Consider the following 15,384-nt stretch of genomic DNA (forward strand, 5'->3'; position numbering starts at 1 on the left):
ACAGATAACCCACACTCTTATTTCTCCTGATAATCGCTGTCGCAGTATGCGATTATCACCATTTGTCTATTGCATTTGAGAATAATCGATCAGAATCAAGCTTCCGAGCCTCGTCTCACCGCAATTGACAGCGGAATTGTCACCTCTCCCTCCCCCACCCTTTCATCATCATACTCTATACAGCTCGTACCCTAGCAGACATGGAACGACTCTCAATTAACGACCAATCTGCTGGTCACCAACAAGGAAATGCTCCGCCAGGGTTCCCACCGCAGAACAATCTACTGGGTCCGATGTCGCAAGGTCCGCCACAGCTACCGCCGCAGATGTTCACGACCGCTGCTCAATTACTGGATTTAACGGATAGTATGTCTGCTTTGCCTCTATCGTTTCGCCTTCGATTGTATGGCGACTATATCCCGCTGGGAATACGGGTTAACCATGATCAGAGAAACTCGTCCTAGTGCTACGAGACGGAAGAAAATTGATTGGAGTCTTGAGAAGTTGGGATCAATTCGGTATGGGTTTATTAAGTCAGCTTCAAATGCGATCGGTGATCTAATGCGCTCCAACTCTCGATTTCTGCAGCCAACCTTGTCCTCCAGGATACTATTGAGCGCTTGTATGCTGGTAATCTCTATGCTGAGATCTCGCGGGGTATTTTCTTGGTTCGAGGAGAGAATGTGTTGCTTCTTGGTGAAATTGTATGGTGTCCCCGAGGATCCCTGTATTTCTATCTTTTCCCTTGGTTCCGCCCTTTCTAGGCTTCTTCCTCCATTGGATTATGCTTACATGATGGTTTTGCGCCCTAATAGGACCTCGACAAGGAAGACGATATCCCGCCACATGTGCAAAAGGCCCCATTCGAGGAAGTCTTCAAACTGAAAAAGCAAGAAGACAGTGCGCGAAAGACCGGGGACAAGAAACGTCAAGGCAAACTACAGGGTCTCGGCTTCGAGGCCGAACATAGTGGGGAGATCCTGTTCTAAGCTGGGGCAAGGGCTTTCTGTCGGTTGCTACTTGTCTACAGTGCCTCGTATTGAGGCGAAGACAGAACGAGACAACGTTTGCACATGAAGGGGAATAGGGCAAATGTCTCGAAGTGGATTGATTTGATATGTCGAGGCTAAGAACAAAAGGGCCTTGCAAGATCGTCGCGGAAGCCAAACTATTGTTCTTCTTGGCTCATCGCTATTCGACGATACGTTGAGAAGAATACGGTGGATGTAGCGGCTTTCTTGATTTTCCCAAAGCTTAGGAAATGATCTGCCATTGAATTGACGGGATCACTGGAACCTTTGGACTAAATATGGCTGGCATGATGGGTGGTTGAGAACAAGATACAGGCTCAATCCTGGTCAAATGATTGGATGATAGCGGCCATGTTTGACGATTCTGACGTCTCATTACGCTTTTCTTTTCTTTTTCTTTTCATTGTTTTATTCAAATACATGAACAAAGAACTCGCTGCTGGATGAGGCACGATGTAGTTGGCCTTGTTCCCAGGGCTCTCAGGATACCATGGAATACGAGTCTTGTGAAATCCCTAGAGAAATTTCCTGAATGGAACGAGAGTAATTTAGTTCACTTCATAAGATTATATTCTATGAACATAGGGAGCTGATAGTTATCGATAGCTATCGATAGGGCCCGCCAAGAGTTTATCTCCGTACCTTTTTTTCCCAATTTTTTACTGTACCCAAAAAAACCATTCACCACTCCAGATAAAAAAAAACTCCGCTTTCACCGCACCTCTTCTTTTACCTCCCTCCCCATACCAGTCGCAATTTTTTGAAGCGACTTCTCTACTTCCTGTCGGTTGATCCGCCCACCATGGCGACCCTGGCGGAGAAGCTCGAGAAGATCAAGTCTCCCAAATTGCAGAATCAGCACCATGTAAGTCCCGCGCTGTTGTTGCCGCAAACCCATTGCTAACTTTGTACGAGACGGCTGTGGTACTTTCTGCAGTGGAAGACACGCTCCGGGATCAGAACGCAGACTTCTCACCTACAGCTTACTTCGCAGCGCTACTTGCTTTGCTGTCTCAGTCGATCTCTGCCGAACAGGGCATTGTTAACAAGGATCTGGCGACCTCAGTGGTCTATCTCCTCGACATTACTACCGCCTACGCCCCCGCTCCAATTCTCCGTTCCAAGTTCTCCCAGATCCTCACCAGCCTTGCCCCCGCGCTCTCTTTGCCTGAATCCGAAGCTCCGTTGCTTAGACCCGCGATCGGTTGTCTCGAGTCTCTACTCATCGCTCAGGATGCCGCAGCATGGAATCTCCCACACACTCAGATCAGCCCACGCCGGGCCACTGCGGGCTTGCTGAGTCTGTCCGTGGATCACCGCCCTAAGGTACGCAAGAGGGCCCAGGACGCTTTGATCAAGGTCCTGAAGAGTCCCCCTCCCAGCCCGTCGCTTGACCACCCGGCTGCAGATATGTGTGCAGAGTCCGCACTGCGCACATTGGGTGACAGTATCGCCGCAGCAGCCAAACAGAAGCGGGGCCGCAACGACCCTCACACACATAATCATGATCCGTTGGTCATCCACTCCCTTCAACTGGTGAAGACGGTCGCGACCGCCTCGGGAGGCTGGCCGAGCAAGAAGATTGAGCCGTTATGCGAGTTGTTGATGAATGCTTCCCGGTCGAGCAACGAGTTTATCACTATGGGTGCGTTTGAGGTGTTCGAGGTTATTTTCTCCAGTATGGCCGACGATTTCTCGTCCTCAAAACTGCCCCGTCTTCTGGAGGCGATTTCCGAATTGAAGCCCGCCCAGAATGATTCACAGTTGCTCCCTCCTTGGATTGCCGTTTTGTCCCGCGGTTACGATGTGTCTTCCCAGATCAGCCCCGAGGATACCTTCGAGAAGCTGCCCTCCTTGTTCGACATGATCTCCAGTTATTTGGCGTCGCCATCGAAGAATATTAGGATTTCGGCATCGGAATGTCTGGTTTCGTTCATGGCCAACTGTATTCCCAACAGTGTGATCATTGAGCCATCGGTCTACGACGAGAAAACGCTCGAGAAGTTGGCCAAGAAAGCGACGAATCTGCTTTCTGTGAAGTACCAAGCGGCTTGGGCGGAAGTGTTCAATGTGTGCTCGGCAATGTTTGATAGTTTCAAATGGCGGTCCAGTCCGTTTTTGGATGACATTGTGAAGACTGTTGGAGAGCTCCGTAGTAATGAGTCTTTCCACGGCAAGAAGCAGGCCGATCAGGTCCTCGGAAGTGCCGTTGAAGCCATGGGCCCTGCAGCGGTCCTTGAGATTCTGCCTCTTAATATCATTGAGCAGAAGGCCGGCCAGCCGGGTCGCGTTTGGTTCCTTCCTGTGCTTCGAGACCATGTTACCAACACAAACCTCGCTCATTTCCGGTCCGAGCTCGTTCCTCTGAGTGAAGCTCTGTACCAGAAGGTCATGGCCTTCACAGCCGCAGAGAAGCCTGTGGAGACAAAGATCTTCGAAACACTTGTTCAGCAGACATGGTCTATTCTTCCTGGATACTGCGAGCTGCCTTTGGATCTGGTTGAGGCTTTTGATCAGAGCTTCGCCGAGCTTCTCTCCAACGTGCTCTACAAGCAAGCTGATTTGCGTGTGGACATTTGCAAGGCTTTGCAGAATCTGGTTGAGTCAAACCAGGCTATCTTGTCCCTCGAGGCGGAGGGTGATGACTTAATTCTCCAGCGGAGGATTACCAAGAAGGATGCGGAGAAGAACATCGCCCATCTTGCCGGTTTTGCCAGTAACTTGTTGGCTGTGCTTTTCAACGTGTACAGCCAGACTCTTCCACACTACAGAGGCTACATTCTGCAGTGTATTAATGCTTACTTGAGTATCACTCCCGAGAAGGTTAGTCGAGTTCGCTTATTTCACTAATACTGAGCTATATACTAATTGGTTTGTTCCAGGAGCTTAATGATACATTTACACGTGTTACTTCTATGCTAGAGTCGTCGGTGGCTTCAGAGAAGGAGGCTGCAGAGAAGCAGGGTCATCAACAGGGTGGTGCTGGTGACAAGATGCCTCCAACTTCTCATACTTTGATCGACTTGGTTATCGCCATGTCGATCTATCTACCTCGCTCCAGCTTTGCAAGCTTGTTCGCCATGGCTGCGGCTGTCCTAAATGGACATACTAAGGATCAGCAGCTGGTTAAGAAGGCGTACAAGTTGATTCCCCGTTTGGCCACCACTGAGACAGGTGCTGCTGCACTCCGCGAGCGGAGTTCTGAACTTCAAACCCTCATCCTTGAGACTGCAGATAAGACACCGGCCTCTGCTCGCCGTGACCGTATGCTTGCCATCGACGAGCTCATCACCTACCTTCCAACCTCTGACCTCCATTTCATCCCCTCTATCCTTTCTGAGGTTGTTTTGGGTTGCAAGGAGAGCAACGAGAAGGCCAGAACTGCTTCCTTCGATCTACTCATCCACCTTGCGAAGAGAACTACCGACTCTGAGCTGAACCCAGCTGGAACCAAGATTCGCAACTCGTTGGTACCGCACATGCCCGACAATGCTCCCGACGCTCCTGCAACCATGGAGGAATTCTTCACTATGGTGTCCGCGGGTCTGGCGGGTAGCTCACCACACATGGTTGCCGCCTCCGTAACCGCTTTGTCTCGCCTGTTCTTCGACTTCCACACCGAACTTCAACCCGCTGTGCGCTCCGACCTGGTGCAGACCGTCGAGTTGTTCCTTACCAGCAACAACCGCGAGATTGTCCGATCCGTGCTCGGCTTCGTCAAGGTTGCCGTTGTCGTGCTTCCCGATGATGTTCTCCGTGCACGCATCAACTCTCTGGTACCAAACCTCATGGTATGGAGCAAGGAGCACAAGGGTCGTCTCCGCAGCAAGGTCAAGGGTATCTTGGACCGTCTGATCCGCCGCTTTGGTGCAGCCCCGATTGAAGAACTGGTTGGTGAGGCCGATCGGAAGCTCGTCGTGAATATCCGGAAGCAGCGTGAGCGTAGCAAGAAGAAGAAGCAGGCTGAGAAGGGTGATGAGGACGAGGAGGAAGAAGAGGCCGCCGACAACAAGAACGCCAAGGCCCAGTCTTACGGCAACAACGCCTTCGACAGAGCCGTCTACGACTCCGACTTCTCCGACTCTGACGACGATGCTAGCGAACTCGATGTCGACGAACATGGCGACACCCACGCCATCAACAAGGGTGGCCGCAAGGGCAAGAAGGCCAGCAAGCAGAGCGAGCAGTACATCCGCGAGAACGAAGACAGCCCGCTGGATCTTCTCGCCCCTGACGCCCTGGCCAGTATCTCGACCACCAAGCCTAGCGTCCGCTTCCTCAACACTGGCCCCGGATCCCGCCGCAAGCACTCCGCCAAGGTCGACGCAGAGGGCCGTCTCCTCCTGGGCGATGATGAGAACAACGACGTTGAGATGTCCGGCGGCCTCGATGGCAACGCCGAAGCAGGCGACAGCGCAATCAACGCCTACGTCGCCGCCGTCAGCGGACCCGACGCCGTGCGTCGTGGCCAGCGCGGCAAGTTCAAGATGGCACAAGCCCAGAAGGGTAAATCCAACCGCGGAGACGACATGGACGTGGACGATGAACCCACCCCATCGCGAGGCGACAACAAACAGCAAACCGGCCGTCGCGGTCTCGGAATGCCCAAGAGCCACGGACCCAGCGGAGGACGAATTCAAAAGCGAAAGCCCATGCGCGGCGGTCGCTTCGGAAAGAGGAGATAAATCCAAACCCAAAATACAAAAAAAAACCCCCCTCCCAATCTGACATTCAATTCAATTCAAATCGAACCCTCCCACATCCGTTCTTCTTCCCAATTCACAATCAAAAAAACTATCTAACCTGTATGAATTGATGTTGATGAAAACAGGAAACTGATGAAGTCCCTAACTAAGTTAAACAGTTTTTCTGTATTTGAAAGCATGGCTGGACAAAATTGAATCCTTTTTTCGTTCTTGTTCGTTTGTGGTACACTGCGCAAAAATTCTCTGGTTGCATTGGAAGTTTCTCTGTAGTTGAAACCTTTTCTTCTCTTATTGTGATTACGTACATAGGTATCTTTATACCCTGAAGTTGATTCAATATTATTGGTTCTTAGAATTGGATTGTTCGTATCTTGGAGGTCTGTAGTGTGATTAATGCAGTGTGGGTGGAGGATGAGAAATATACGAGGGAAACCGCCTTAGACATGTCAGATGGGCCAATGCACTGTGTACCCGACTACGAGACTACAAAACTCTATTACATCAGTCTAGCCAGTCACTTTTCTGGTTAGAGATCACATTCTGCACGGGAAGCCAAGACCTTAAATTACGGGTAACCATGGATTATGTAAATTTTTAGATATTCCAGAGCAATAGATGGATGGATCACATAAAGAAGCAAATCAAAGGGTATGAGACCAGCCCGGGTATCAATTCGTGTGAGGTAGTAGTACAGTACACCAAAGTTCCTGATTCGTGATTCGATGATAATCCCTGTTGGCCTGCATATTAGCTGAGGCACCGTGAGCACTTCCGTCAGGGGCCGTCTTCCGTTCTTTCACAGCGCACATTGGATATTGGAAAGGAGAAAAAAGAGAAAAAAGAAAAAGAAAAAAGTACCAAAAAATTTAATACTGCTCCTGGCGCCTATGCGACCAACCCAACTCCTGTACACATGAAGTATCTCATCAAATCGATGATAAGGTGAAACAAAAAGATAAAAGAAATAGAAAAAGCCCTTAAAAAGTCATTCCACATATCCCACATATTGGTATCATGTCAACATGGAAAAGAGTCCAACAGCCAAGACGGGATCACGCTTAATAACAAAGAACGGAATAAAAGTGGAAAAAGGCAACAAGGATAATCTACAGACAGGCTATTCGCGAGGCAGTTTTCGGGCCTTGCGTAGCCATATCTGCCACCATCGACAAACACCGAGTACGGCAGCGCGGCCATCGTCTTTGCGTTCGGTGCCATCGGGATTGCCAAGTACCATGGCGAAAATCCAGAAGAAGGCTGCGGTCCACACAAGGAGGAGAAATGCGATGGAAAGAAGCGATGAGAGCAAGAGGACCGCAATCAAGCCAAAAATGGAATAGTGCTCGCTTGGATCCGAGATGGATGACCCATCAGCGTCATTATATACCGACTGAGTCGCAGGACCCCGCAAACGAACTAATCGCTCATGAATATGCAACTGAGGTACCAGAAGATGGCACAACTGTTCGCGAAATGATGTTGATCGAAAGTATGGGATGCAGGGACAAATGCGGAAAGGTGAGACAAGAAGAACGAGGAGTAACCCGAAGATGGTATATAAGGATGCACAGAGGGAAAAGATGGGAACCGGGACGGATAATCGAAACTATAGATGCCAAGTGGTTAGCCATACGAAGAGGACATGAAAGGCTAATCCTTACTAGCATCAGCAGTGCATCCTGACTATCATCCGCCAAAGGTTCTTCCGTATGAATCGCTCGTTTCTGAAGGCGGGTTACGCCGAGATGATGATTGTCGCTCGACATGTACGATGAATGATCCGTCCAACTCCTCCGGCCACGCTCTTCTTTACGGGCCGCTCCACCACTATACGAAGTTTGTGTCAATATGGAACCGTTGTCCAGATAGGGCGAGGATACGAACGTCATCGGGGCCACGACCGGCGCCTCAGAATCCGGATAGATGGACTCCACCGGAGGCTGACGGTGGGGAGGCTTATGGGGCTGTCGAGAATGTCGATGGGGATGCCGAGAGGAGGTATTATCCCATGAATCGGAGGGATAAGCGTTGGGTATTGTATTCTCGACCGAATTGAGTTCCGGATGACGGAAATCATGCCCGTGATTAGGCAATGATGGGGGCTCCGGGGGAAGATGTGCGGCCGCAGGAGCAGAAGTCGAATCGTGGAGATATGCCGTCACGCGATGGTCCTGGTCCTGGTAATAGGCGGGAGAATGGGACATCTCCGGCTGCCTCATCTTGGAGCGGATGATAGTAAGGGGACGAAAGAGTCGGTGGAGAAGTCGATCAAGGGCGTGATAGCGTTTCGTCGCCCCCCTTCAGAAATGCGACACAGAGTGGTACAGAATCGTACACAGGGCGACAAAACTATGCTCACCGCATGGCTCGCAGCGCAAGGGGCATACCCGCTAATAAAGGCAAATGACGATCCCACAGCAAGGTGGGGGGAAAAGGTAGTGGTAGAAGAGGGCAAGAGAGGAGCAGATAAGGTGAGGAGGGCTGATCGGAGGAGGGATGGAGGAGACGGACAGAGGAGCGGAAGAAGGGGAGACTTATAAGAATGCCATGGACAAGCAATAGTAGGACAGAGCGGAAGTCCAAGACAAGGACAAGAAAAAAGGCAGAGCTCAAATGCAGCGGAAAGGCTCTCCTTCTTCTGCTTTTTCTTCGCTGCCAAGACGCCCAGATGCCGAGCCCTTGGCACCCTGGACGACGTCAATGGATGGTGACTGTCTTTTTTCTTTTTTACTTTTCTCCCTCCCCTTAAAAAGTGTGAGGATATCAAAGAAAAGGAAACAAGACCAGACATGTATAATCTCACGGAGGTGGATCGAAGTCCATGGCCGGAGAGAAACGACGGAGGAAGGATCCTCGGGGCTGAGAGAAGACCCGCGCCATTTGGGCGATACAACTGGAAATGTTGAAGATGCTATGTTCGTGTCCCGTCGAGTAAAGAATGGATGGGGGTCAATACCGTAAAACTCACGGAGTCATACGGGCCTCAGTGGTCACTGCAGTATTGGCGCTTTCCCTTTTTCGGCCTCTCCGCCAAGATGCCAAGAGCCCTGCGGGGATTTCAACTACACCTGCAGCCGCCGTTATTGGCTGCCTGGGCAAAGGAAAGTGTCTATGATCCGCGTTCGGAGGTGGATGGGCGGCTTGGCAGTAATACACCAGATCTTTCGGGGGGTTAGTTTGTTTACAGCGTATGCACTATTACATACCCTAATACTTTGGTGGTTTTTTTCTTTTCATGTTTCGTTTAATATGTGTCTTTCATTTGTTGAAATTGTTTCATCCTCCCCTTTGAAATCGATTCCACATTGTTGGTTATCTTGCGCATATAGACATGGATCCCTACTAAGATGCGCCCCCCATTGTGTGGTGAAACTCTTTTCATGATAAGCCAAACCTCGGAGGAATGAATGAGACTTACGAGAGTCGATCGATGGCTGAAACCCCGAAGAACGACTCGCTCTTCCCACAACCACGCCGAGCCAATTGCCCAGAGTCGCCGAGAGATTGGCAGTCGTCCCCCCTACCTCATCACTTCTTCATAGTGGGCGTTGTGTCTAAAGTGGCGCAGTAAACGATCAATATATTAGGTAAACAGCAACTGTACGACTATTTCTGTGTCTCGGATTGTCAGACGTGGCCTGCCTACGATCGTCACAACTACTGCAGTCGATCGACAAGAAGAGGATACTTAATAGGGAGTTCCGGCGATAGTGTACCCCGATGGGGCTCTCCTACAAGCTCTTTATCGGAGTGGACTGCTTGCCAGCTTGCCCCGAGAAGATGTCGATCCCTGGCAGTACCCGACCAGCTTCTCCTCGGATCTCCCACCGGCTCGAGCACAAATGACATGTGGCGCTGCACGGCATAGAATTTTAATCTCTGGAGCTCACAATGAAAGTCTTGTCCTTTCATTATCACGAGCATTGGCTGGGCAGCAATTACCGTTGGCTCGCTATATCTCGCAACAGTTCCAGGCGCCTTGGCCACGCTGCCGAGAGAGCCCCGGTTATGAAGCGCAACCTCGTGCTCTTGGCCAGGGACAACGTGACATTTGTCATAACCGTGCCTCCTATGGCAAGAGCGGAGTAATGTCTGGGGAAGCGGGTATGACCGCTCACGACCCCTAATGTTGTTACCTATAAGGTGTGTACCACGAAGCATACGTACTCCATAGCTTGGCAGTAGGACCTCTGTAAAAGTGGCGCGCAATGAGGTCCATTCTTACCAGGGTAAACCCGAACAAGAGACAGTAATCTACTCATACGTAAGTATACTAGCTATATCAATATATCTCGGTGACAGTCGATATGCACAGTTCGTCATATGCTGCTGTAACACGCCATCAGCCCACGTTATATTAAAGTCGGGTCAAATACATATTTCCGTCAGTCTTGGCGCCGATAAAGGCTCAGCGAGATGAGTGCCCAATCCACTAGGATCATCATCAGTCTTGCGTAACAGTTGACCTGGCTGTAGCGGTGTCGGAAAACCCGCGATAAAGATGGCCGTCTGATTTCCGACGCCTATTATTGGACCATAGATGATTATGGAATCTGCGTGAATACTTTATTCGCTTGAATCACCGTCGGTCGGATCGTCGGTCATGTGCATTATGAATTATCGCTGCACGTCCAACTGTCCAACTTTAATTATATTCAAACGGCTTCGATACACATTAGCGACATACTTAGATAGATTGTTAGAATTGTTCGACGGTGCCGGTTAGCCGAGTGGACACATGAAATCTCGCGGCCTTACTGGGCTGGCCATCAAATGTTCCCCACTTAGGGAAAACCAAGTGTTGGATCGCTGTCTCAGCCTTAATGCAATGGCTGACACCCCGACTCACTCCGCAGAATCGACCGTTTGTTCTAGTCAACAGCAGATGATAATCATGTCTCCCAGATCTATTACATAAGGCTCATATATCAGATAATAAACGAGCGATATCCATCCAAGGGATTATATCCAGTTACGCAGATCTCGGCCGAAAGTATGAGCACGGATTGTCTTCCAGATCTGCATCTGGGGACCAATTGCGGTTATCCCGCGTGTGTAGGACCATCAGAACAAATAACCCGAGGTTCTACCGCCTACATCGACATCAAATGGAAACAATATGTAACTACCCCTACATTGAAGCAAGATCCCATTTAAATTTGTCATACTTACTCGCAGATGTACGCATATATATATATATGGACCTGACGCCATACATACAACGCAGGCAAAACGAAGAGATACCTACCGCGAGAATAAAGCATCTTTCAAGTCCCTCCACACCACAAGATCAATCGCCACCCCCCAGCTTCATACACCCACTGACGCTGGTTCAAGACATGTAGAATGTTGTCATCCAGCAACTGTTTACTATGTTTATCCACCTACATACCACGAATGCTCAGTCCGCATGCAAGGAGGCGGTGGAGCCGATAACACATCAAACCCACATATGTATGCGGTCCCCTGCATCTGAGAATGAATATGGACCCACCAACCCAAGCAAAAAAGCAGGCTCCGCTTCATAGAGGAGATGCCCCTATCATAGGGCTCTCATTGTGACAGGATGTGATACGGCAGATGTCATGATCTTTTTTCTTCGCTCCTTGGGGGTGGTTTAGGGAACTATTGGTTCTATTAACTTTATTTTGCTTCATTGAGCTAGGTTGAGGTCGATCGGAGCGTGCATTTCTGACACATCCTGATCGGATTTGCTTGTTGATCTTTGTAGGATTGGTATGTGTCTGATGGGTTGTCGAGTCATGGAACATTCCCGTGGGTCTGATATTACCCGTCACGACGGAAGGGGATATGTTATGGGTCTAATATTGTCCTGATCTTGTTGATCTCGGCAGTTACCCTTCCTATATGCTCATATATATTGTGCCGAAACATCGTAATTCTGTCACGGGGCATGTTGAATGAATCATGGCTCGAGTGGTATGGTTGGTTTATTGACGCCATATGAGACGTGTATAAACGCAGAATCTCGGACTTGAGGTCACATACGTTCTGTAGCTGAATATTCGGACAACAGAACTTGGCTGCAGTTGGAGATTCGCCGAATGCATCTAGCAGAGTCTCCCTTATCACGTCATCGGTATGAACCATCGTCTATGATTGATACCAAGTATCTGTCAGACTCCATATACTCCAGATTCTATAATCTACCGCTACCATACCATACAGAAAGACTCCCAACCTCAGACAGATCAAATCCAATTTACAAAACAAGCCAACAGCGCCCTCAAGACACTAAGACCAGAACCCACACCCCAAAGACAGATAAAATAAACCCGATATAAAGTTCATAACTCCCAAAGCAACACCCCTTAAGCAAACGCATGATCCGAAAACTTGAATACCAAATACCTCCCTCCAAGACCCCCCCTATTCAACTAATTCATCACTCTTTCCAAACGGTCATAGGGCTGGAATGCTGGCAAGTAGTTGCCAGATTCCTCGTATCTAACATTCCACGTCGCTCTGGTTCGTACGTTCCCGGACATTCCTGTCCCTTCAACCGGCATCCCAGAAACCTAGCCTAGATTTACTTTATCCTCATGATTTTCGTTGCACATTGCACGGCATACGTACGTACTTCCCAGTGACATTTAACCTTTACTAGTAGTGCTATGTGTATATTTCATCAACTCACCTACCAAACACCTAGAAACATAAGAAGTTACCCTGAAGTAAAACCACAGTAAGACATGGATAATCGCCCAGGAACCAGAATCAACTGATCGAACTCATCCAGACCTTTTTTTTTTTCTCTTCCTTTGCCATTAATTGAATGCCACAACACGGAATACAATCCCCGAATTAACTTCAATTGTGGAGTACCCGAAACAAGCGCAGCAGAAGCAAGGACCGACCCGACCGGTATTTACCGGGAGACTAGAGCTCAAGAAAGGGAAAGTCAGAAAGGTTAGTGATTTTTGATTAGAATGAAGAAAGGAGGGATGGGAAAAAGAAAAAGGGTCCTGCCGTAGCAACTGTCAAATAGTCTAGAATAGACGTAGATCCCGATGATGAGATGAGAGGAATATGTGTGACGGTGGAGATTCCTGTGGCGTCTGTAATGTAAATGTAAATGTAAATGTAGATGGGATCCTTGCCCAGTGCAGTGTTAATCATACCCCTGCAGTGCAGTTCGATGCAACAGGTACAGCAGGACAGATTGGGATCCTGGTGGGTGAACTGCAGATTTTGTTGTGTAACTTATATACATGTCTAGGTAGTTGATAAATGGGTGAAGGAGAAGCGGGAGGTACAGGAGAAGGAAGAGAAAATAGAGGAGAAGTGACATCTGCGATTATCCATCCTTATTTTCTTTTCATGAATTTTGCTTCAGACAAATTAGTTACTGGTGGCATTAATAATAGCGCGCCCATTTGATTTCTCGCCCGTGCGCTCGCATATATGCAGAATCAGCAATCAGATCCATTCTGTCAACTGTGTCCGAGTGACACGGTGATGGGCGACTGGACCGTCCTGCTTACTCCTAGTAGTACTTAGTGCTACGAGGAGGACCTTCCAATCCCAGTCCGCAGACATGCATTGCATTGCAGCAACAGGTGGTCCAGAACAGCAGGGATGGGCGTTACATCCTTGCCGATGGGGTTATTCTCATGCTGCAGTTAGCAAAGCTTAAAAAGATTTGTTGGGGTAGGGGGGGGGGGGGGGGGGGGACGTGTGTGCCGTTTATGCACCCTCTCTATTTTGTTCTAGGTAGATTGGTTCTCCTGGGGGAGGAAGTGACTACGAGGTCCTTGGCATTCATTGATCATCATTCTTGTCTTCGGTCTGTTCGATTTTTTTTTTTTTTTTTTTGTTCTGATGTGCTGGACTCCGTTTTCGAACCTTTTTTTAGGTCCATCTGTTTCAGGTGCGCGGCTATGCTGGACTTGGCTAGGTATGTGCTCGGGGTAGTAGATGTTACATTGCCCGGGGCGGGCAAAGAAGAACAGAATATTTTGGTAATATGAGGGAGACTGTTTAGCAATATATATGAAATGTTGAGAGAGGATACAATGCTTTTTCTATCGTTCATGTTACCAGCATCTGCAACGTGATAGGGGCAGCTGTATTTTTCAAGTACACCCGTTCAAGCTCCGTTCTCAATCGAGATCGTCTACACCCTCCTAAGTGAAGGTATGAGACTAGCGTGATCCTTTGATATAGGTGAAAATAAAGAATAAACAACCTTTGGACTTAACGGCGCTATGATAGTTTTAAAGAGAGACCACTAGTCCTGATTAAAATAGAGATCGACACACCCCGGGCTATGGCAAATTGCTGTTATGAGAATTGCTTGATTTGAAAAACGGTGTTGAATACGGGGAATCCAGTAAATGAATAAGATGTACGAACAGCGATGGTTCGTGTTTGTATGGAGCCGGTGTAGCTGTCACCTGAAGGATCATCATCACGTGACTTCTGTACACGCAGCCAAAGAATGAAGGCATCACCCACGAGCAGATTGTTCTCGGAATGTGAGGCTTCTAACTGACTACGTGTTCTTATTCTTATCTTCAAAGTATGTGCATCACATAGAGCACTAGGTAGCTTAAATACTAGTGGAGTCGATCATTCGATCATAGTCAAAATCTCAACCCCCAGAGTTGACATGGATGGTGCTCATCGTTGTTCGGAGATTCAGGGCTGAGGCTCGGCCCCGAGAAAACAGAGTGCCGAGAGGTTCAGTATAGGGGAGCGTGAACGACGGAGCAGACTCACGCTAGGAGACCACTTTCCCCCTAACAAGGGAAAGGGTTAAGGATGTCGGGTGGCCCCTAAAGTTAGTTAGGATTCCCGGCGTTAGAAACTTCAAAGTTAGAGACCCTTCGGTGGGAACAAAAGCAGTACCTAAGCGAAGGAATGGCAGATAGTGTGGGTGTGTGGATGTGCTAGTGAGGAGTCTGGCATCTTTAGAACGGCCCATTATTCATTGTTGTGGAAGGGGGTCAATCACAGAAAAAGAAAAAAGAAAAATAGAAAAAAAGAAAAGATCGGCCCACTCAGGTGATGTATCAACTTATCAAGATCAACTGAAAAGCCGACGGATCAGCATCGGAAAGGCCCCACTTGATGGAATCTGTGGCTGCCGCCAGGGTGGCTGGTGGCATTTCCTGTCCCGTCAGGTGACTAAGTTCTTAAGTAAGCACAGTTGCCGCAGGAATCTCTCAGCGATCAATGACGGAAGAGGCAAAGTAAGAAACAAGTTGAGGAAAAGGGTAAAGAAAAATGCTTTGGGTAGTATCACAACCGTAGCCGCCTGCGTCGTGTTATCGAAGGAGTCACTACGTTTTGGTGTGGATCTAGAGCCAAACATAGAGCACAACTACCACTATCCCAGAGTATAGACCTAGCGACTTCTTCCTAAAACTCCCCAAAAGCCCCGAGAAAAAGGGGGAAGGAAAGTTTAGATGGCAAACAAAAAAAAAACGCCATATCAACATATGCAGCAAGTCCCCTGTAGACGAGCATTGACCGTTCACCTCAACCGCCCCCGTCGCCGGGGATATGCAAGCCAGGTTGACGTACTCTTGTATGCCAGTGTCAGATGGTGGAGGGGGGGAAAGAGACGTTGAAGGAGGGTGGAGGAAGAGAGGGGTTGGCCCGGATATTGGTATTGAGATCCG

The 15,384-nt window shown here is 48.9% G+C and overlaps 4 protein-coding genes across 4 annotated transcripts; 3 read left to right on the forward strand and 1 right to left on the reverse strand.

Moving 5' to 3' along the window:
• Positions 1-200: 200 nt before the first annotated feature.
• F9C07_7348 (putative small nuclear ribonucleoprotein) lies at positions 201-989 on the forward strand (the record flags this gene model as incomplete). The annotated part of the gene is made up of 4 exons (XM_041285483.1): positions 201-366; positions 450-518; positions 589-704; positions 816-989. 4 exons carry the CDS (start codon positions 201-203, stop codon positions 987-989), a joined length of 525 nt encoding a protein of 174 aa, XP_041145067.1.
• Positions 990-1,341: 352 nt separating this feature from the next.
• F9C07_1456081 (pre-rRNA processing protein Rrp12) lies at positions 1,342-6,238 on the forward strand. Its single transcript, XM_041291259.2, has 3 exons — positions 1,342-1,896; positions 1,947-3,854; positions 3,914-6,238. The coding sequence occupies exons 1-3, from the start codon at positions 1,834-1,836 to the stop codon at positions 5,714-5,716; spliced, it is 3,774 nt and encodes a 1,257-aa protein (XP_041145068.1). The 5' UTR covers positions 1,342-1,833; the 3' UTR covers positions 5,717-6,238.
• Positions 6,239-6,285: 47 nt separating this feature from the next.
• F9C07_1455782 (uncharacterized protein) lies at positions 6,286-8,153 on the reverse strand. Its single transcript, XM_041291253.2, has 2 exons — positions 7,399-8,153; positions 6,286-7,343 (listed from the first exon to the last, which is right to left on the reverse strand). Exons 1-2 carry the CDS (start codon positions 7,954-7,956, stop codon positions 6,855-6,857), a joined length of 1,047 nt encoding a protein of 348 aa, XP_041145069.1. The 5' UTR covers positions 7,957-8,153; the 3' UTR covers positions 6,286-6,854.
• On the forward strand, positions 8,154-9,258 carry F9C07_1456142 (uncharacterized protein). Its single transcript, XM_071508107.1, has 2 exons — positions 8,154-8,652; positions 8,725-9,258. Exons 1-2 carry the CDS (start codon positions 8,351-8,353, stop codon positions 9,119-9,121), a joined length of 699 nt encoding a protein of 232 aa, XP_071365201.1. The 5' UTR covers positions 8,154-8,350; the 3' UTR covers positions 9,122-9,258.
• Positions 9,259-15,384: the final 6,126 nt, after the last annotated feature.

This window comes from Aspergillus flavus, chromosome 3 (genome assembly GCF_009017415.1).
Source record: "Aspergillus flavus chromosome 3, complete sequence".
Lineage (NCBI taxonomy): Eukaryota > Fungi > Ascomycota > Eurotiomycetes > Eurotiales > Aspergillaceae > Aspergillus > Aspergillus flavus.